The 18683-nt window shown below is 41.6% G+C and overlaps 1 protein-coding gene across 2 annotated transcripts in view; it reads left to right on the top strand.

The window, feature by feature from the left end:
* The window catches only part of dennd4b (DENN/MADD domain containing 4B), a 74058-nt gene that overhangs the window by 11301 nt on the left and 44074 nt on the right, over window positions 1-18683 (top strand). Inside the window, exon 2 of one of the 2 annotated variants that reach the window (XM_085803156.1) lies at window positions 14537-14902. In XM_085803156.1, coding sequence (XP_085659282.1) covers window positions 14544-14902 — 359 coding nt within the window. In that variant the 5' untranslated portion in view covers window positions 14537-14543. Of the gene's footprint in view, window positions 1-14524; window positions 14903-18683 lie in introns of both variants that reach the window. The other variant, XM_085803155.1, reaches the window with a different exon arrangement.

Here is an 18683-nt window from a genome sequence, read left to right on the forward strand (position 1 = left end):
TGTCTCCTCGTACCAGAGAACACACAGCTCCACACACACACACACACACACACACACACAAACACCACTCTCTGTGTGTGTGTGTGTGGTGGCGATGTCACCTTCAGTTCTCAGTAAAGAACAAACCTCCTTCCTTATAGAAACTGAAGCAGCAGCAGCAGCAGCAGCAGCAGCAGCAGCAGCAGCAGCATTAACAGCAGCAGCAGCTCGTCGTGTCCGTGTGAGAGGACGCGGTGAAGGTGAAGGGCATTCTGGGTAGTGACAGAGCTGCATCATCGTCACAACCACAAACAGACAAACTGTGGTTTGATTTACTGACCTCGTCTACATCCTGTCAGTTTAGACTTCTCTCTCTTTACTCGACTGATCGGCTGTTTAACTGACAGAAAAGAAAATCTAAAAAACCATCTCAGTGTAGTTTTCCATCTCCTCTCTCTTTTATCAGCTTCTCTCTGGAGCTCTAGTAACAACAGGTCGGTGTCAGCCAATCAGAAGAGAGGAGGAGGCTCTGAGCCTCTCTTCTGATTGGCTGACTGTTTCCTAAAATGATCCAATAAAAAACAGAGCAGATTTCAGAATAAAACACTCTGGTTGTGTCCGAAATCCCTCCCTCATTCCCTCCCCCCTACTCACTATAGTGAATTCAATATAGTGACTATATAGTGACTCACTGGCCAAATAAAAAAACACTTTCGGACACTACTCCGCCGCACAGTTAATGACGTATTACGCTGCGTAATTAAAACGTTCCGACCGCGATCGTAACGGCCGGTGCCGGTACCATGGATACAACCATGGTAACGGCCGGTGTAGAGGAGTAAAGCAATATTAAGCAGTAATATATATATATTTAAGCATCAAAGATGTTCAATCAAACCCACATAGTTTGAAACAACATTCAAAACACACACAGCCAGTGTCACAACTAAGCATAACGTCCGCTAACTTAATGCTAACATAAATGTAAAACACCATAGACGGGCTAACAGAAATTAGCCTCGCTATCCAGAGTCTGTGGTCAGTTTATAACACCTGTTAGGAAATTTGCTCCAACGTTTGTTGTGGGAGTCTGTGGAAGCCGCGACCGGACAACTCTGGCAGCTGGACACATTTATTGAGGCTGCTGCACTACTGCATTTATTTGGTAGCTACACTGGTCACTACTGCATTTATTTGGTAGCTACACCGGTCACTACTGCATTTATTTGGTAGCTACACCGGTCGCTACTGCATTTATTTGGTAGCTACACCGGTCAATACTGCATTTATTTGGTAGCTACACCGGTCGCTACTGCATTCAAGAAGCTTATGCCTCTTGTCAGGCCATCATTGTAAATAAGAACATGTTCTTAATTGATTTCGCCTGGTTAAATAAAGGTTAAAAATAAATTTATTTGGTAGCTACACTGGTCGCTACTGCATTTATATGGTAGCTACACCGGTCACTACTTGCATTTATTTGGGAGCTACACCGGTCACTACTTGCATTTATTTGGTAGCTACACCGGTCACTACTTCATTTATTTGGTAGCTACACCGGTCACTACTTCATTTATTTGGTAGCTACACCGGTCACTACTTGCATTTATCTGGTAGCTGCATTTATTTGGTAGCTACACCGGTCGCTCTGGGCCGCTGTAGTAACGGCGTCGATCCGTGACCGCAATGCATGATGGGATATCTTGCTCCGGTCACTACATTTCGCGGTGAATTGTGGGATAGATTCAGTCACTATATAGTGAACATTAATAGGCTAATCACTAAACATTCGGACACCACTAATGGCGTGGTCACTATATAGTGAGTAGGGGGGTATTTAGGACACAGCCTCAGAGAAACCAAATCCTGCAAAGTTGTTGGATGGTGTTGTCCAGGTGGTGAGGGGGCGGGGCTTAGTTGTGACATCACAAAGTGACAGGAAGTCCTGACGGCTGGTTTTAAGGCTCAGTTTCTGAATACAGGCTGTGTGCATTTCTCTGTGGACTGAGGCTTTGATACTTTCACAGTATTAATATAGAACCTAGAGCTGCTTTATAATCACACTACACATGGACATCTACCTTTATACTGTATGGAGCTTTAACACAAACATCTACCTTTATACTGTATGGAGCTTTAACACAAACATCTACCTTTATACTGTATGGAGCTTTAACACAAACATCTACCTTTATACCTATGGAGCTTTAACACAAACATCTACCTTTATACTGTATGGAGCTTTAACACAAACATCTACCTTTATACCTATGGAGCTTTAACACAAACATCTACCTTTATACTATATGGAGCTTTAACACAAACATCTACCTTTATACTGTATGGAGCTTTAACACAAACATCTACCTTTATACTGTATGGAGCTTTAACACAAACATCTACCTTTATACCTATGGAGCTTTAACACAAACATCTACCTTTATACCCATGGAGCTTTAACACAAACATCTACCTTTATACTGTATGGAGCTTTAATACAAACATCTACCTTTATACTGTATGGAGCTTTAACACAAACATCTACCTTTATACCCATGGAGCTTTAACACAAACATCTACCTTTATACTGTATGGAGCTTTAACACAAACATCTACCTTTATACCCATGGAGCTTTAACACAAACATCTACCTTTATACTGTATGGAGCTTTAACACAAACATCTACCTTTATACCCATGGAGCTTTAACATTACTAAATGACAGTAGTAGTTTGAGTCTAAACGCTGCTGTTGTTCTTCAGCTGTGTCCTCGTGGTTCAGCTCAGATACCACAGGTCTTTTCCTTCCTGCTGTCGCTGCTCAGTCGACCTCACACACTCTGTCGTGTTGTGTGTTTGTGCTTTTTCTGCTGTTGCTACATCCTCTTCTGTTTAACCCCATGTTGTCCACCTGGCCCAGGTGTATCTGTTATCTATGAGGCTCAAACTGGACCTGTGTTGATCTGGTCTCTGTAGACTCTCTGTCTCTGTTTCTGTCTGATGGTTTTTAATTCAGGCTGCATCTGAAACGAACGTCTGCGGCCTCGTTTCCGTATTTAACTGCGGCCCAGTCTCGCTGTCTGCTTCTGGTCGGACAGGTGAGGCCGAGGCAGGTGGAGATGGAGAGAGACGACACGTCGTGAAATCGTTTTGGTTTTTTAACCGTTTTTTTTTGGTTTCTCAGAAACAGAAGTTGGTTTAACAACAAAAAAAGGAAAAGGGAAACCACCAGAGCCGAGGTTCAGGTCGCTGCTGCAGCTGTCCTTCATTATTATTAATAACATCTGTAATGTCTGTGTGAAGTTGACAGAGAAACTTCCCCTCGTGTGTCTCACTTCCACTTTACGCTGCATCTCCAACTGAACTGATTGACAGAGAAACAGCAGCTTAGATCAATAAACACTGGTGTTCATCCATCTGAGGTGAAACTGGCCTGTAAATGACATTAGACGGCAGAGATAACGAGTGTTTTGCTGTTAATGCTAATAATAAAATATGTTTGAGTGCAGAGCATCAGCAGAGTCGTCAGGAGAACCATGAATGGATTAATGTTTTATAAACCAAACAATCTGTCAAGAAAATAACATTAGTCAATAATGAATAGAATTAGGTAGGCTAACCCTTTAATTTACAGGCTGCTAATTACGTGATCAGTACGCGACAATGTCAAGAAATAGCCTAGAAATAACGGTCAGTTTCATAGTAATGTCATGTTTTTCATAAAGGCAAAATATTACACATGCTTTGAACTTATTTGGGAAAGGCCAGAATCTTTCTCCACCAAGTCCTTGCAGTTGGCCATTATTTCTTTTTTTGTTTTAGAGTATTTTATTTTCAGCATTTTTCAAGATATACATGAAAACACAAACACAGAACTCCAAACCGCTCCCAACGCACCCGATTGGCCGTTATTTCTGGGCTGTTTCTCTCAGTACAGTGTTTCCTCCAGGATTTTTTTAAAGAGTGGCGGCGAGGGTGGTCTGTTCAACGGGGGGGGTGCGCGCGGGACCAGATTGTCCGACGGGGGGGGGGGCTCCGCGGAGATGCGGGGGCATTTCGGCGTCCAATCCTCCGCGGCATGCAGCGATCATTTCGGCGTTTGGTCTATTTTGTGCACGGGCCGCGAGCCACCGTGTCAATCTTGGCAGGAAGTCACACAAAGAAACACGAGAGAATCCGGTCAATTTTCAAAATAAAACACCGCGAATGACAAACACGTGAGGCCAATGTGTGTACGTTTGTAGCCTATTTAATAATCGAAACAGAGCGCGACAGATGAACACACACAGAGCTGAGGTGCGAAGCGCTTGTCCCCCGGCCGCCACAGAGTCGTTAATTAATGGTATAACACTGGATGCGCTGGTTGATAAGTTTCGTTTTTAATGAGGAGGAAATAAAGAACTCAGCTGTGATTGAAAAGCATGAGTCGAAAGTTGTAACTGTGTAGTGGAAAGAGCTGCAAAGTAGCTACCTAATGGTAACTGGTTGTGGAAACCCTGCTTAACATTGTTTTAACATTAAAAAATTTAAATAAAAATAAATCATCATTCTGAAGGTGTGGCGGCTTTTATTTTGCCGTGGCGGTGCGCCACGATCAATTACATGTAGCGGAAACCCTGCAGTATTTTAATCTTTGATGCTAAAAACTCGTCACACTTTTACTCACCACCATTCAGGTTTTCATTTACACAATCTACTATTGCCGTCAAACACAACACAACACAACACAACACAATGCAACACATTGCCTTTGTTGCAGCGTTGCACTTGAACGCACCACAGTAACCACCACAGCCAGCAGGCGGAAATAACTAATCAGTTATGTAACGTCACCTAAAACTATCAAGAAAAACTCCGGTTGTTCATCACATCAGGTTGCTATGGCGACAGCATTGTGTTTTTTAATGTCAAACTTTTCCACAAAGACGTAATGGATGAGAAACTGTTTCAGAAGGAGAAGTTATTGTGTGTTCTGTGTTAGGATTCGTCAACTTTTTACTGATCTCATGTCTCTTTCAGTGGTTTAGATTTATGAAGATGTGGGTTTTCAGACTCTAGACGTTATATTTTTTTCACTTTTCTCTGATGAAACGTGAAGAGTTTTTTTTCCGTTGCTTTGAAGTCAGAGGAGGACGACCGAGTGAAGTGACGACAGGAAGTGAGAGAAAACAGAGAAAACAGAAACAATGAATTTTAAGAGAAATGTGTTTGATTTGACTCAAAGTGAACTGTCGAAGTGAAGCTCAGTGAGGAAACTTAGGTTAGTACACTTCTCTGGGCTTTCCAGTGTGTGTGTGTGTGTGTGTGTGTGTGTGTGTGTGTGTGTGTGTGTGTGTGTGTGTGTGTGTGTGTGTGTGTGTGTGTGTGTGTGTGTGTGTGTGTGTGTGTGTGTGTGTGTGTGTGTGTGTGTGTGTGTGTGTGTGTGTGTGTGTGTGTGTGTGTGTGAGGTTTCCATTATTGCACATTGTCCATTTAAAAGAGGAAGTGACTGTGATGAAATCAGCTGTTGCAGCTAAATTTTGCCGGCGAGCAGAAACTCCCTCGGGCGTCGAACGAAGCTGAACTCGACGTTACTGGAAATAAAATTAAAAAACAAAACAGAAAAAAAATAAATCTTCTTATATGAAGTCGTGATGCGTTCAGAGGAGCGGACGCAGCGCAGTAAAACCCAGCTGCTCCTCACTTCACATGAAACTATAGAAAACAGAAGTGAACCACCAGCAACTCTTGATTTCTAGTTTCGACACTTTTCTGTCACCGAGGCGTCGACCTTTCACCTCCTGGGCTTTTTTCTTTGCTGACAGCGGCGTTTTGGATCAGAGCGTCGTCCAATCAGCTCGCAGCAGCCGACACGCTGCAGATCTGACATTTACTACAACATCTCTACTTCTGTTATGTTTTCAGTTTGACGTGTGTGAGCCACATCCTCATCTCCTACCGAGGTTATTTTAGGTCGGTGTCTGTGAACGCTCAGTTTTCCAACACTCTGGTTCGGACTTGAACGTCCCGACAGCTGATGGATCATCTGTGGAAACTTTGATCATGATTTTTTTTTTTTCATCCGGTTTGTCTGATACTTTGGTTCATGAACATCAGTTCCCATGAGCCTCAGCAAGAGACCAGTCTGAGGACACGTTAAAGGGACATTGTGTAGGAATTCCTCCCATCTAGCGTTGTGGTTGTATATCACAAGCAACTCAATCGTATTTTTCATGCTGCATTCACCTGAAATTGGGCAGACGGCAGACGGACGACAGCCGCTGCACGTAACGGCATAAACAAGCCTCTATGTAAACAAGTGGTCCGTCAGCACGAGGCAAAACAATACACGTGACCATATGTTGTCATGGCGATGTGGTATTGTTGACCTGACCCACGTTTTACACTGCAAAAACTCAAAATCTTACCAAGAATATTTGTCTTATTTCTTAATTTCTAGTCAAAACAAATCTCATTCTACTTAAAATAAGACTCATCACATAAAAAGTAGCTTGTTTTTATTCACTTTTTACTTCTTTCAAACATATTTTTGAACAAGTTTTTCTTCCTTATTACAAGCACAAAAACTTTTTTCTACTTATTTCAAGTGAAAATTAGTTTGAAACAAGTGAAAATGATCTGAAAACAAGTTCATTTTTAGGCGATGAGTCTTATTTTAAGAGAAAAGAGATTAGTTTTGACTAGAAATGAGACATTTTGACAAGAAATACGACAAATATTCTTGGAAAGATTTTGAGTTTTTGCAGTGTACCGTCTTTCTCTGGACTTCTGTGACTAAAATGACATCTGGTTTGTTAGCGACGGCCGTCTGCCCGACTGCAGGTGAATGCAGCATCAGTGTAACGCTCCATTCCTCCTCACTGCGTTACCGCGGCGACTGTTCACAGACGCCACCTCCACCTGAGCCGACAGCTCCGGTGTCTCCGCTGAGTTTCCGTGGTTTCCTACCGTCACCATGGCAACACGACATGGCAGCCAGCACCGAGCTTACCCGCTCCATGGAGATATGAATGATATGAACGGCTCATTCAGAGCTGAAAGGAACACTTCACTTTGTTGATGGGGGGGGATTACTGGTTAATGAAAAACAGACTGAAGAACCAAATAATAGATTTTCCTGAATAGATAACAGGAGAAGTTACACAATGTCCCTTTAAAGTGAGGGACCGGTCTGGGGCCTTTAGTTGTTGTTCTTCTTGACTGTAGAAGTTGTGCAGACAGCTTCCTGTTAGTGGCTTTGACAATAAGTTGAGTTTGTTTGGTTTATTGGTCTCTCACTTTTTTTTTGTCAAACTGATGTAGTAGTTTTCTGAGCTTGTTTGTGTTTCCTCTATTTGCTCTTGTTTAGTGAGTTTGCAGTGTGTCTGTTGACCCATCAGGGCCACCGTAGGTACGAGACTATCCAGTCATCTCCAGGTTTCCTCAGGTGCAGGTGAACCTCTGCGAATATAAAACATTGATATATATTTTTAACCGTCTTAGATCCACAATTCGAACTTTTCATTCTTTAATACTTCTGTGTTTTTCCTAATAAAACTGTAACTTTTAAAACCTCAGTTAATAATATCATCACTCAGCGAGGACGTGTGTGCAGTTTGATAAAGATTAATGGTCCAAAAAATACGAAAAACAACAGAACTGACCATGAATTTTAACTTTTTTTAATGCTAAACCTTTATAAATAAGAAAATGTAGAAAAGAAAGTTGCAGATGTGTGTTGTAAGTGTGATATTAACCCTCTGACAGAAGATGCTGCAGCTTAGTAGAAGTGAAACCAGGTCAGAACCTGAACCTGTGTCCACACACTGACTCTAACAACACGTCTACAACACACACACGTGCTGCTGCGTCGTCACCAGGAAGTCGTGACGAGTCGAGTCGATCAGGAAACAGGCCGCTCGCTCTCGTCCTGTTTGCTCGCCGATCTTTGACCCCCGGCTGGTCCTTCTTCTTCCTCTCCGTCCTCTTTAACGCCGCTCTGTCACTTTCTCCCTGTGATGATGATCCGGCCTCGCCCTCCTCCATCAGGATGGAAATACAAGCTTTTACAGAAAAGGAAGGAAACTAAAAAGTTTAATCTGTCAGAAACATCTGAGTCGAAGATTCAGCTTCTGCTGCTCATCACGAGACGACGGCAACGACTTTTTTAACCACATAACGGAGCGAAAACCTGCTGAAACCACAGTTTGAGTTTATTTCTGGATTTTACAACAGTTAAAAAACCAAACAGTTGCATTATTGTGTCAAATAAAACTAACAGGACGTTTCATGCACCTTGTACTAAAAGAAAACAGAACAAAACAGATGTCAAAATAAAAAAAACAAGATAGTAGGAAACACATAAAATAAAACCTGACACATGGATGGAGACCAAATCTGATCAAATCAAAGTTTGGCCATTTTAACAAAATGAAAACTTGTCTGTGAACCATAAAGTTTTAGAGGAGGAGGTTCAGATATCTATAATTTAATATCTCGATACAGTGCAGCTAAACATAAATATTACATGACAAAGCATTACGTAACATGACAAAGCACAGAATAACATAACATAACAGGACATAGCATAGCATAATATGACAAAGCATAATGTAACATGACAAGGCATAACATAAAGCATACCATAACATGACAAGGCATAACATGACATAACATGACAAAGCATAACATGATGGGACAAAGCACAGAATAACATAACATGACAACGCATGACATAACTTGACAAAACATAACATGACATAACATAACATTACAAAGCACAATGTAACATGACAAAGCAAAACATAACATGACAAAGCATAACATGACAAGGCATAACATAAAGCATAACATAACTTGGCAAAGCACAGAATAACATGACATAACATAACATAATGTCACATCCTCACTTGTGCAATGATAATAAAGATGTTCGGATTCATAACATAACTTATAGCAAGTTTATCATCATATTCATATTTTATTCAGCCTGACAACAAAAGTAAAACCAGAAGAACACCAAAATAAAAAAACCTCTGGAAAACAGATTCAACATTAAAATTTAAAAACCACAAAAGACGATGAAGCCTTTTCCTCTTAGAGGCTGGAGACTGTGATGCAGCAAAACGTTTCAGACTCAGACTGTTGATCCGTCAAAGTTCAGCTTTTCAGATGGCTGCCAAAAGGAGGAGGGGGAGGAGGAGGAGGAGGAGGAGGAAGAGGGGGAGGGGGGGGGGGTTGTTTCATTGTGATGCATTCACTGTCTCCTCTGTTTTCCCTCTCGGAGGAGGAGGAGGAGGAGGAGGAGGATGAAGGGTGAGAGAGGGCAGCGGACATTTAGTTACATAAGAGCTTTCAGCATCGCACAGCATCATCATCATCATCATCATCATCGGCCTATTTTTATACCACACACACACATGCTGCCCTCTGTGCTGCTGCAGCTTAATCACATATTGCATCGTCATGGCGACCGGTCGTGATCTCTCCTCGCTCATTATTCAGAATTTATTTATTTAAACAAAGAAAAATACGTAAAAATTTCCAAAAAGGGGACGAGTCAGGTCGGATATTAAAGGAGCTTCCTCTCTCTCTCTCTCTCTCTCTCTGCCCTCTGATTGGCTGATGAGATTCAGGGCAGTGACTCAGTGGCTTGACCTCCAGGACGCTGAGTCATGGTTTGCAGCTTGTGTGTGTATATGTGTGTGTGTCTTGTTTTCAGTTTCACTTCTCAGCTTCACCACAATTAACTTTATTCATACGACAGTTTTTGTGGACGACGCTGGCGAAGCAGCAGACCGTAGTGAAGCGTGAACGTGGCGTTAACGAGACAAATGAGACTCTGATGTGTGTGTGTGTGTGTGTGTGTGTGTGTGTGTGTGTGTGTGTGTGTGTGTGTGTGTGTGTGTGTGTGTGTGTGTGTGTGTGTGTGTGTGTGTGTGTGTGTGTGTGTGTGTGTGTGTGTGTGTGTGTGTAACAATGTGAATCATGATCTGCAGACGACCTGTTGATTAATTAATGACTCAGCAGATTTGAGTGGTTTTCAGATTCGTCTCATTTGTCTCTCAGGGTATCCGCGGGGTCTTGAAAAGTATTAAAAGGTGATCAATCAATTTTGGGAAAATTAAGACCCTTAAAAAGTATTAAAGTCTTTTCACGACTTTATAAAGTCTTAAATTTTGAAGGTATCTTTTTCTGAATTAGCTGTCCAAGAGTTTGAGTCCTAAAAACATTATAAAAGTGTGTGAATTTATTCATTTTATTAATTTTTTTTTTTTTATAAACTTTGCCTTTGATTTATTATCCCAGCCTATTTTGAATTCTGTTGTATCATAGTGGACTATAGTCTTTATCACAAACTGAAACTGTTAAGTTAAAAGTGTCACTGATGTAAATGGTTACAGCTTGAAGTGGCGGTGAGGTATTGAAAAATATTGAAACGGTCTTGAAAAAGTCTTAAAAAGGTGTTAGAATTAACTTCAAGATTCCTGTATAAACCCTGGTCTCTGGTTTGTTAGAAAACGGTGATGAGCAGCAGCAGCAGAGACAGAGAAACGTCTCAGTCAGATTATCTCTGAGCCGCTGACGAGTCGACAAACTGTTGGCAAAATAAATCCAGTCTCTGGAGCTGTAGTAACAACAGGAGAGAGGAGGAGACTCTGAGCCTCTCTGTTAAAATGATCCAGTAATTTTAAAAAAATAGAGCAAATTTCAGAATAAAACACTCAGAGAAACCAAATCCTGCAAGGTTGTTGTTGTTGGATGGTGTTGTCCAGGTGGTGAGGGGGCGGGGCTTAGTTGTGACATCACAAAGTGACAGGAAGTCCTGACGGCTGGTTTTAAGGCTCAGTTTCTGAATACAGGCTGTGTGCATTTCTCTGTGGACTGAGGCTTTGATACTTTCACAGTATTAATATAGAAGCTAGAGCTGCTTTATAATCACACTACACATGGACATCTACCTTTATACTGTATGGAGCTTTAACACAAACATCTACCTTTATACTGTATGGAGCTTTAACACAACATCTACCTTTATACTGTATGGAGCTTTAATACAAACATCTACCTTTATACTGTATGGAGCTTTAATACAACATCTACCTTTATACTGTATGGAGCTTTAACACAAACATCTACCTTTATACTGTATGGAGCTTTAATACAACATCTACCTTTATACTGTATGGAGCTTTAACACAAACATCTACCTTTATACTGTATGGAGCTTTAACACAAACATCTACCTTTATACTGTATGGAGCTTTAACACAAACATCTACCTTTATAGACCGAATCGCCTTGTTGTTTACATTCTACTTCCGGGTAGAAAACCAGCACGTAATTTGAATGAGATCGACAAACCAGAGTTTAGCTAGGCTATATATCATATTTTTCACGCCCTATCACCGTTTAGACAAATCTGAAATGATTGAAGAAACATTACTATTTCTGTGTGTGTGTTTTGTGTTGCTATGTGTTGTATTTATTCAGTTTGGGGGAATCACGGTGTCTAGAAAGCATCAGTGGCTCAGCTGACAGGGACAGCTAACGGTAGCTAAGCTAACGGTAGCTAAGCTAACGGCGGTAGCTAAGCTAACAGCAGGACGTCAGCTGTTAAAACCCTCCCGTTGTGGGACACGACATGAAACTACTCCAGTTAGCTCAGTCATGTTGGAACTCAGATATCCGCTGGAGAAAATATTTTTTCATGGAGCGTTTATTGAGTCACTGAGTTATTAAAGTTAAACAGGTAGCTAACCGTTAGCCCGGCTAATCTATGATAACCATGACTAATTACAAAAATGTACACACATAAATAGTAATGTTTGTCCAATCATTGGTTTTATAGACTTTACAAACATCAGATTAGTCTAAACGGCGATATAGTGACATGAAAATACAGTATATAGCGAAACTCTCGTCCGTCACTATTGTTCTCATGCTGGTTTTCTACCAGGAAGTAGTTGTAAACAACAAGGAGATTCGTTCTATACCGTATTATCCAGTGTGCGAAATACCCATCAATATTCGGGGGGGTCCCTAACTCGCGATTGTTGTGCAATACCGTTATTTTTTTTTCTTTTTATAAAGTAGGACTATAACATTACAATAAGCCAAGAAAATTAGCCTATAGCCTAAAAAGGAGAGGCAAAGTTGTGCATTACAATGCAGAAAGTAATTGACGATAAATAGACGATAATTCAAATAAATAAAAGACAATAATTGGCACCACACTGGCGCACTTGAACAATGAATAAATGCCAGGTATAGGAGACTGGCGCGCGATCAGGGCAATGCAGAAACGAATACACAATAAATAAAATACAACAATTAAAATGAATGAAAGACACCAAACTCGTGCACTCGAATAACAACCAACTGTATAAATCTGGAGATCGGAGACTGACGTGCAATTATGTGCACGAGATCCTCAGCCTGCAACTATGACCGATCATGTAACCTTATCTAACCACCCATCTAGCAAATACGTTTAAACACAGCATTGAACACATCCACAAATCACATTCGTATAACGGGCCATCATAAAAATTGAAAAAGCACAGACAAATAGCTCACAACAGGCGCCTGGCCAAACAACACCACTGGGGGTTCAAGCCATCGTATGCTGAAGCAGGGGTTACATGCTGCTATTCAGACATGCCGCTATTTCGACATTGACTTCTAATTGTCGGAATAGCGGCATTAACATTATTTTTTAAGCATCCCACTATTCCGACATTTTTTTTTTTCATTGTCGGAGTAGCGGCACTTTACTATTTTTCAAACATTCCGCTTTTCCGACATTGATTGATTACGTTATAGTCAGAGTGTCCTTCTGATTTATTTTTATTTTTTCATCTGAGACACTGTTTCTCATACACAAATACATAGGCCTATTAGAGAAGAAAAAACAAACCCTCCAAGTTTAAAAACACACCGGCAGCAGCGAACACTGATCTGCAGCACTGAGACTGTTATTATTCTGTCACCTGAGTTTATCCTGCTGCTTTACATCGTTTTAACATAGGTAAAAGAAGAAAAAAAGATTGTCTGGAATAAAGGGGCAGATTACATAAGATTATTCTTTTTTCTGCTCCCTTTTGTTGAGATTTGGGAGGTTTTTGCCTGATTTATTGCCCGATGCCATGTATCTAGCTTTCTCTCCCCTCCCTCCGCCCGTTGTCTTCGTTGTCACTTTGTTGTCGCTCCACAGAGCGCACATGGCTAATTAATATGCACGTGCTGACCATATGGTTGTCTAGGCATTCCGGGACGGAGGTGTGTTCACGTGCGCAACTGCTCACCATTCTTGGATCCAGTTATCAAAGTTGAGGTGCAGAGTTGTGCACGCACAGTTTGATAGATCTGAAAAAGGTGTAAATATTTTGGCTGTCTTTTCACCGTAGGCCTAAGCAAAACATTTAGTAGCAGCAGTTTTACACTGCTTACTTACAGTTTTGATAAATGAGGCCCCAGGCCCTGAGCCCAGAGCCCAGACGCTCACAGCTGCAGCTTCTCCGCGGCTCATCCACCGCGCTGTCCGTGGTGCTGAAGGTGACAGGTTAACTTGACAAACAAACTGCAGCATAGTTCTGTTTGTTTATCATGTGTGTCAGTTTTGTTTGTGACTTGATAGTTGAGTTGTTGAGATTAAGAACATCACTCCCTCATCAAACCAGTGATAGGCATGCTGAAAAGAAAAGAGAGAGAGACGCGCCTGGGTATCGCAGCTGTAAAAAAATAAAAATAAAATAAAAATAAAAAAGACGTGTCGGAATAGCGGTATCAAAAAGTGTCGGACTACCGGCATGTCTAGATAGAGGGATGTCGTAATAGCGGGATGTCTGAATAGTGACATGTCGGAATAGCGGGATGTCTGAATAGCGGGCGGACCCCTGAAGGGTTTGAGGCTAGCCTCTTACCTTAAGTTATTTTCCTGCCTTAATGTCAAGCCAAGGGTTGCGGTATTTCCATTACCCCACCTGCTTAGGTGTAAAAAAAAAAAAAAAAGAAAGAAAAAGAAAAGCGGCCAATCACCAGTGCTAGCAGCAGGGGCTGCTGCTACGTCTTCAGAGCACTCGGCCTCAACTTCACTTTCTTCGGCAGAGGGTGGAGAGGAACGGGATCCTCTGTTCTGATAGCGAGTGGGCTCGACTCCTGAGCTGGGCTGGCGCACATGGCTAATTTGCATAATGCGCAGGTGACACAGTTCAGCTTAATGTTAAACGAATAAATGTTTTGAATTATGAATACTGGACATGGTGATCTTAAACACATTTAATTGACCACAATACAATTATTGTATTATATTATATTATTTATTTTTTTGACAAGATTGAGACCCCCCTCAGATTTTGCTTTTGAGTCTTTCAGGGGGTCTCAAGGGGTTAATCGGGGGGGTCCGACCCCCCCAAACCCCCCCGTATTTCGCACTATGGTATTATCCCTTTAAAAACGCAACCACTGATGGTTTTTTATGGCGCTGAGGAGAGAAAACGCTGCTGTTTCCTGTTCTCCACTAAATAAACGTTGTTCTCTCCCCCCCTCCCCCTCTCTCTCCCCAGTGGAGGGCAGAGCGGCGGCATGACGGAGGAGAAATGTCCCCAGCTGGTGGACTACTTCGTGGTGGCGGGTCTGGACCCTGCGGGCCCCTGGAGGCCCCTGGATGAGGACGGGAAGACCTCCTCCTACTCCTCCTACTCCTCCTCTTCCTCCTCCTCCTCCTCCTCCTCCTCGTCCTCGTCGGGCCGGGCCGTGGAGCCGGTGACGGACCTGGCCGTCATCGCCAAGGGGCTGGGGGAGGAGGTGCCCGAGGGCTTCACCTGCATCGAGAAGACGCTGGGGGGGCACTCGGCCGAGCTGAGCGCCGGACTCATCAACAACCCTCACCTCTTCCTCTGCTACCGGAGAGGGAGGGACAAGCCGCCCGTCCTCGACCTGGGGTCAGTTTACCCCTCATGTATTTTTATTTATTTATTTATTTGTTTATTTCGGGCATGTCAATTAAATCATCATCATCACACTTCATCTTAGTTCAAGTAATACAACACACATGGCCGAAAGGGAAAGCGGGAGAAGCAAAAGCTGATCTAGTCTAAAATCTTTATCGTGATCTTTTCTTTTCTTTTACTTTGTTATGACATTTAAGCAATATCACAGTAGAGGGAGTGCTGTTGTACTGTATATCAGCACGGCTGTGATTCGGTCAGATAATCCCACCGTGCTGATATACAGTACAACAGCACGACCTCAGTGTGATATTGCTTTTATACAACAGTGCTACGAGCGCATTTTAGAACAGTAATAAACTACAAGAGATTATGATTTGTTTGTTTATTTAATCATTTATTTGGCTCCGCCAACAGAAATAGTTCCGCAACTGGACAAGAGTACCCGTATGCAGGGACATGGGCGCCGCCATTAGCCCAGATCCATACCGGAAGTCACGACCGGAAGTTGCTCTTCTTCATGTGTATCATTTAGATTAAAAAAATAACTCAGTAACTCAATGGTCCATAATAAAATATTGTTTTCCAGCGGATATCTTAGTTACAACATGATTGAGCTATAAAATATTTTTTTGCATGGATCGTTTATTAAGTTATTGAGTTATTTAAAAAACGCTGCTAACGGCTAACAGCTAGCGCCGAACGGCTAACGGCTAGCGCCGAACGGCTAACGGCTAGCGCCGAGCGGCTAACGGCTAACGCCGCTCCTGCTGACAGCAGACCAGGAGAGAGAGAGAGAAAAAATAAATGAAATGTCGTTGGTGGGTGCTTTGGTTAGGGTTAGGCAATGAAGAAAGGAGTTGGTTAAGTTTAGTAAAAAGAGCAGGTAGAGGCTAGACAGGCCAGAGAGAGACGAAGAAGAGCAACTTCCGGTCGTGACTTCCGGTATGGATCAGCTGGGCTAATGGCGGCGCCCATGTCCCTGCACACAGGTCCCTCTCCAACTGGAAGGGAGACAAGGCTGTTGCCAGGCAACACATAAACATTAAACTAGCTTGCTACTAGCTACAAGCTTTTCCACCGAGCTGCTTCCAGTGCTGGTTCTGGTTCTGAGCCCGTGTCTGATCAGCACCGCAGCAACAGGACCAGCGTGAAGACACAGAGACGTTATCGATACCGTATTACATTTGTTTATCTGCTATGTAATCAATATAAACACAGTTGAAGCTAAGTAGCTGAGCTACGTGGCTAACAACAGCTAACGCTAATATCAAAACACATCACCGTCAAAACGTAGTTGCCCCCGCGGCGATTTTTTCCCCAGCCGGGTTTAGTAGAGATTTATCTCCAATTAGACGGACCAGGTCAGGTCCAGGTTTTAATGTTCAGGTTTCTAACTGTAGTAGCAGCAGAGAGATGGGGCAGCTCCTGTATGGGGAGCCTGGCTCTGACTTAGCTCCTGTCCAGCTGAACAGCGGAGTGATAATGTCTGTGAAAAGTCCCAGTGCTGTTATACTGTATATCAGCACTATGGAATGTCTCGTTGTCCAATCAAATTGCTCGGTTGGGACCGGTCAGAACTAACTGTTGTATAATTTGACATAACATGTTACAGCAGTAGGTAGTAAACAGAGCTGAAGTTTAGCTCTAGACAGTAAATACAGATTACGTGTGTGTCTGCACATGTGTCCATATTTGTCCGTCATGAGTGAACAACAGTCTCATCTTGTAGCCTGGCATATAAAGTCACAAAGTCACAAAGTGGTCCAATCGACATGTAGCCTACCTCATGTAAACATAATGTTGTGATGTCACAGGCTGAGTCACTACATCGCACATTAATATTGAAAGGGATAGTTCAACATTTTGGCAAATTCTCCTATCACCATAATCCCTATAGTCATAGCAGTAGGTTCGTTACCTTTAATTGTCGGTGCAAGCTATTTTTTAGAACGGCGGAGCAGAGCCATGAGCTGCTCAGAGCTACGCTACGGAGGCTCATTATGGGATTTCTTGGTTTCCCTCATCATCAAACTCATCAAATACACAATCCAACAACTCCACAACGCTCTGGTGGACAAGTTGTGAGCTGCACATTCACCACGCTATGAGATAATAACACAACGTTACCAGACAGAGTTGTTTTAGAGGGAAATACAGAGACTGATGATGAAAAACTGTCCCTGAAGGCAACGTGCATCAGCGGTTTTGCATGAAAAAACAGATAAAACAAAATCATCACCTCTATGATAAAGTCAAGATAGATTCATATATAAATAACCTTTATTGGCCCATGGGGAAATTCTCTCTCAACAGAAAGTGAAAAGTCGAATTCATGTCTGAGCTGCTGTATTTGATGAGATGAGATGAGATTAGATCAGAGTAGAGTGAAGCTAACAAAGTGGCTGCTCAGTGTAAATAAATAACGGAAACTAATTTTTAATAATTAATAAGAAAAAATAAAGTTCTGAATTTCATAACGAGGAGTTTGAGGAATGTGAGGAAGTATTTAGTGTAGAAAGCAACAAGGTTTTATTGATGAACCAGAAGTTTACGGAGGAAAAAGAGACGTTGTGTTTAACATTTAGAGAAAAGATGTTCACTGTGGAGTTGAACTGTGAGTTTGTGATCAGTTATTGTACCAAGGTCTTTGTTTAACTGAACCTTTTCTATTGTTTCACTGTTACACAAACAGTGTGGATGTAGTGGATGGAGGTCACGGTGGAAGTCAGAATCAAGGACCGCTTCGTTTCTTCTTCCTCTTCTTCTTTTTTTCTGCGATAACAAGGCTGTAAATTAGAAAACAACTGGGTCATTCTAGGCGCCATTTCAACCTTCAAATTTTCAAAAATTTCATAGAGAGATTTATAAGCCATAACATGAAATATATGTTAATCCTCCCAAAAAACATATTTTCCCACCTCAGGCATAAAATCCTTATTAATATCATCACTTTTTTCAAGACGTGGGAGATATTCATGTACCACCCCGTCACGGACAGTGTGTACACCATTTGAGTAGAAATACATGAAATAAATTATAAAAGAAATATGTTTTCCAAACAGTTAAATGTCCTTAATCAGGAAGCCATCTATGTAAAGTATGTTATCTTATCAGATGTTTTTATTTTTAGATTTTCGATATTGAATTCTGAATTTAACATGTCATCGATCAAATTGTTTGAACAAAAAGTACTAATTTGCTTAATTAAAAAAAAAAAAAGTTACATTCATTTAATTTGTCCACAAAGTAAGAACATTATTAAACATTAATTTTTGGAGAATTTCACTCCCTTCCCATCATTTTTTTGACAAAATGACGGGGTGGTACAGTAAGTGATGTGACGGGGTGGTTTCACTTGGAAACACTTTTAAACACTTAAAATACTTAAACACATTGAAAACTGCACCTTGCTTCAATGACTTGAAAATTTGGATACTTGCATATTCATTAGGGGTGTCACGATTTCGATTTTTTATCGAAATCGATCGAAATTACGTCACGATCTCGAGCATCGAAGTCAAAGAGAGGATCGACGATCATGATTTTTGGGGGCATGTTACCTTTATATTGTAAAGAAATTATTTAAATGTGACCATTAGTGCCTAATGTGATACATTATGGAAATTGCATCACTTATATGTGGCCCATCTTTTGAAATAAGATTTACTGTACAAAATTTGATGAATAAAACCAATGATCGTAGACTAGACTAGTCTGAAAATAGCAGGCATCTGTGCTGTAAGAAAAAGAAAAAGAAACCGAGAATCGAATC

The sequence above is a fragment of the Trachurus japonicus genome, chromosome 16, assembly GCF_045865225.1.
Source record: "Trachurus japonicus isolate A0001 chromosome 16, Traja_1.0".
Taxonomy (NCBI): Eukaryota; Metazoa; Chordata; class Actinopteri; order Carangiformes; family Carangidae; genus Trachurus; species Trachurus japonicus.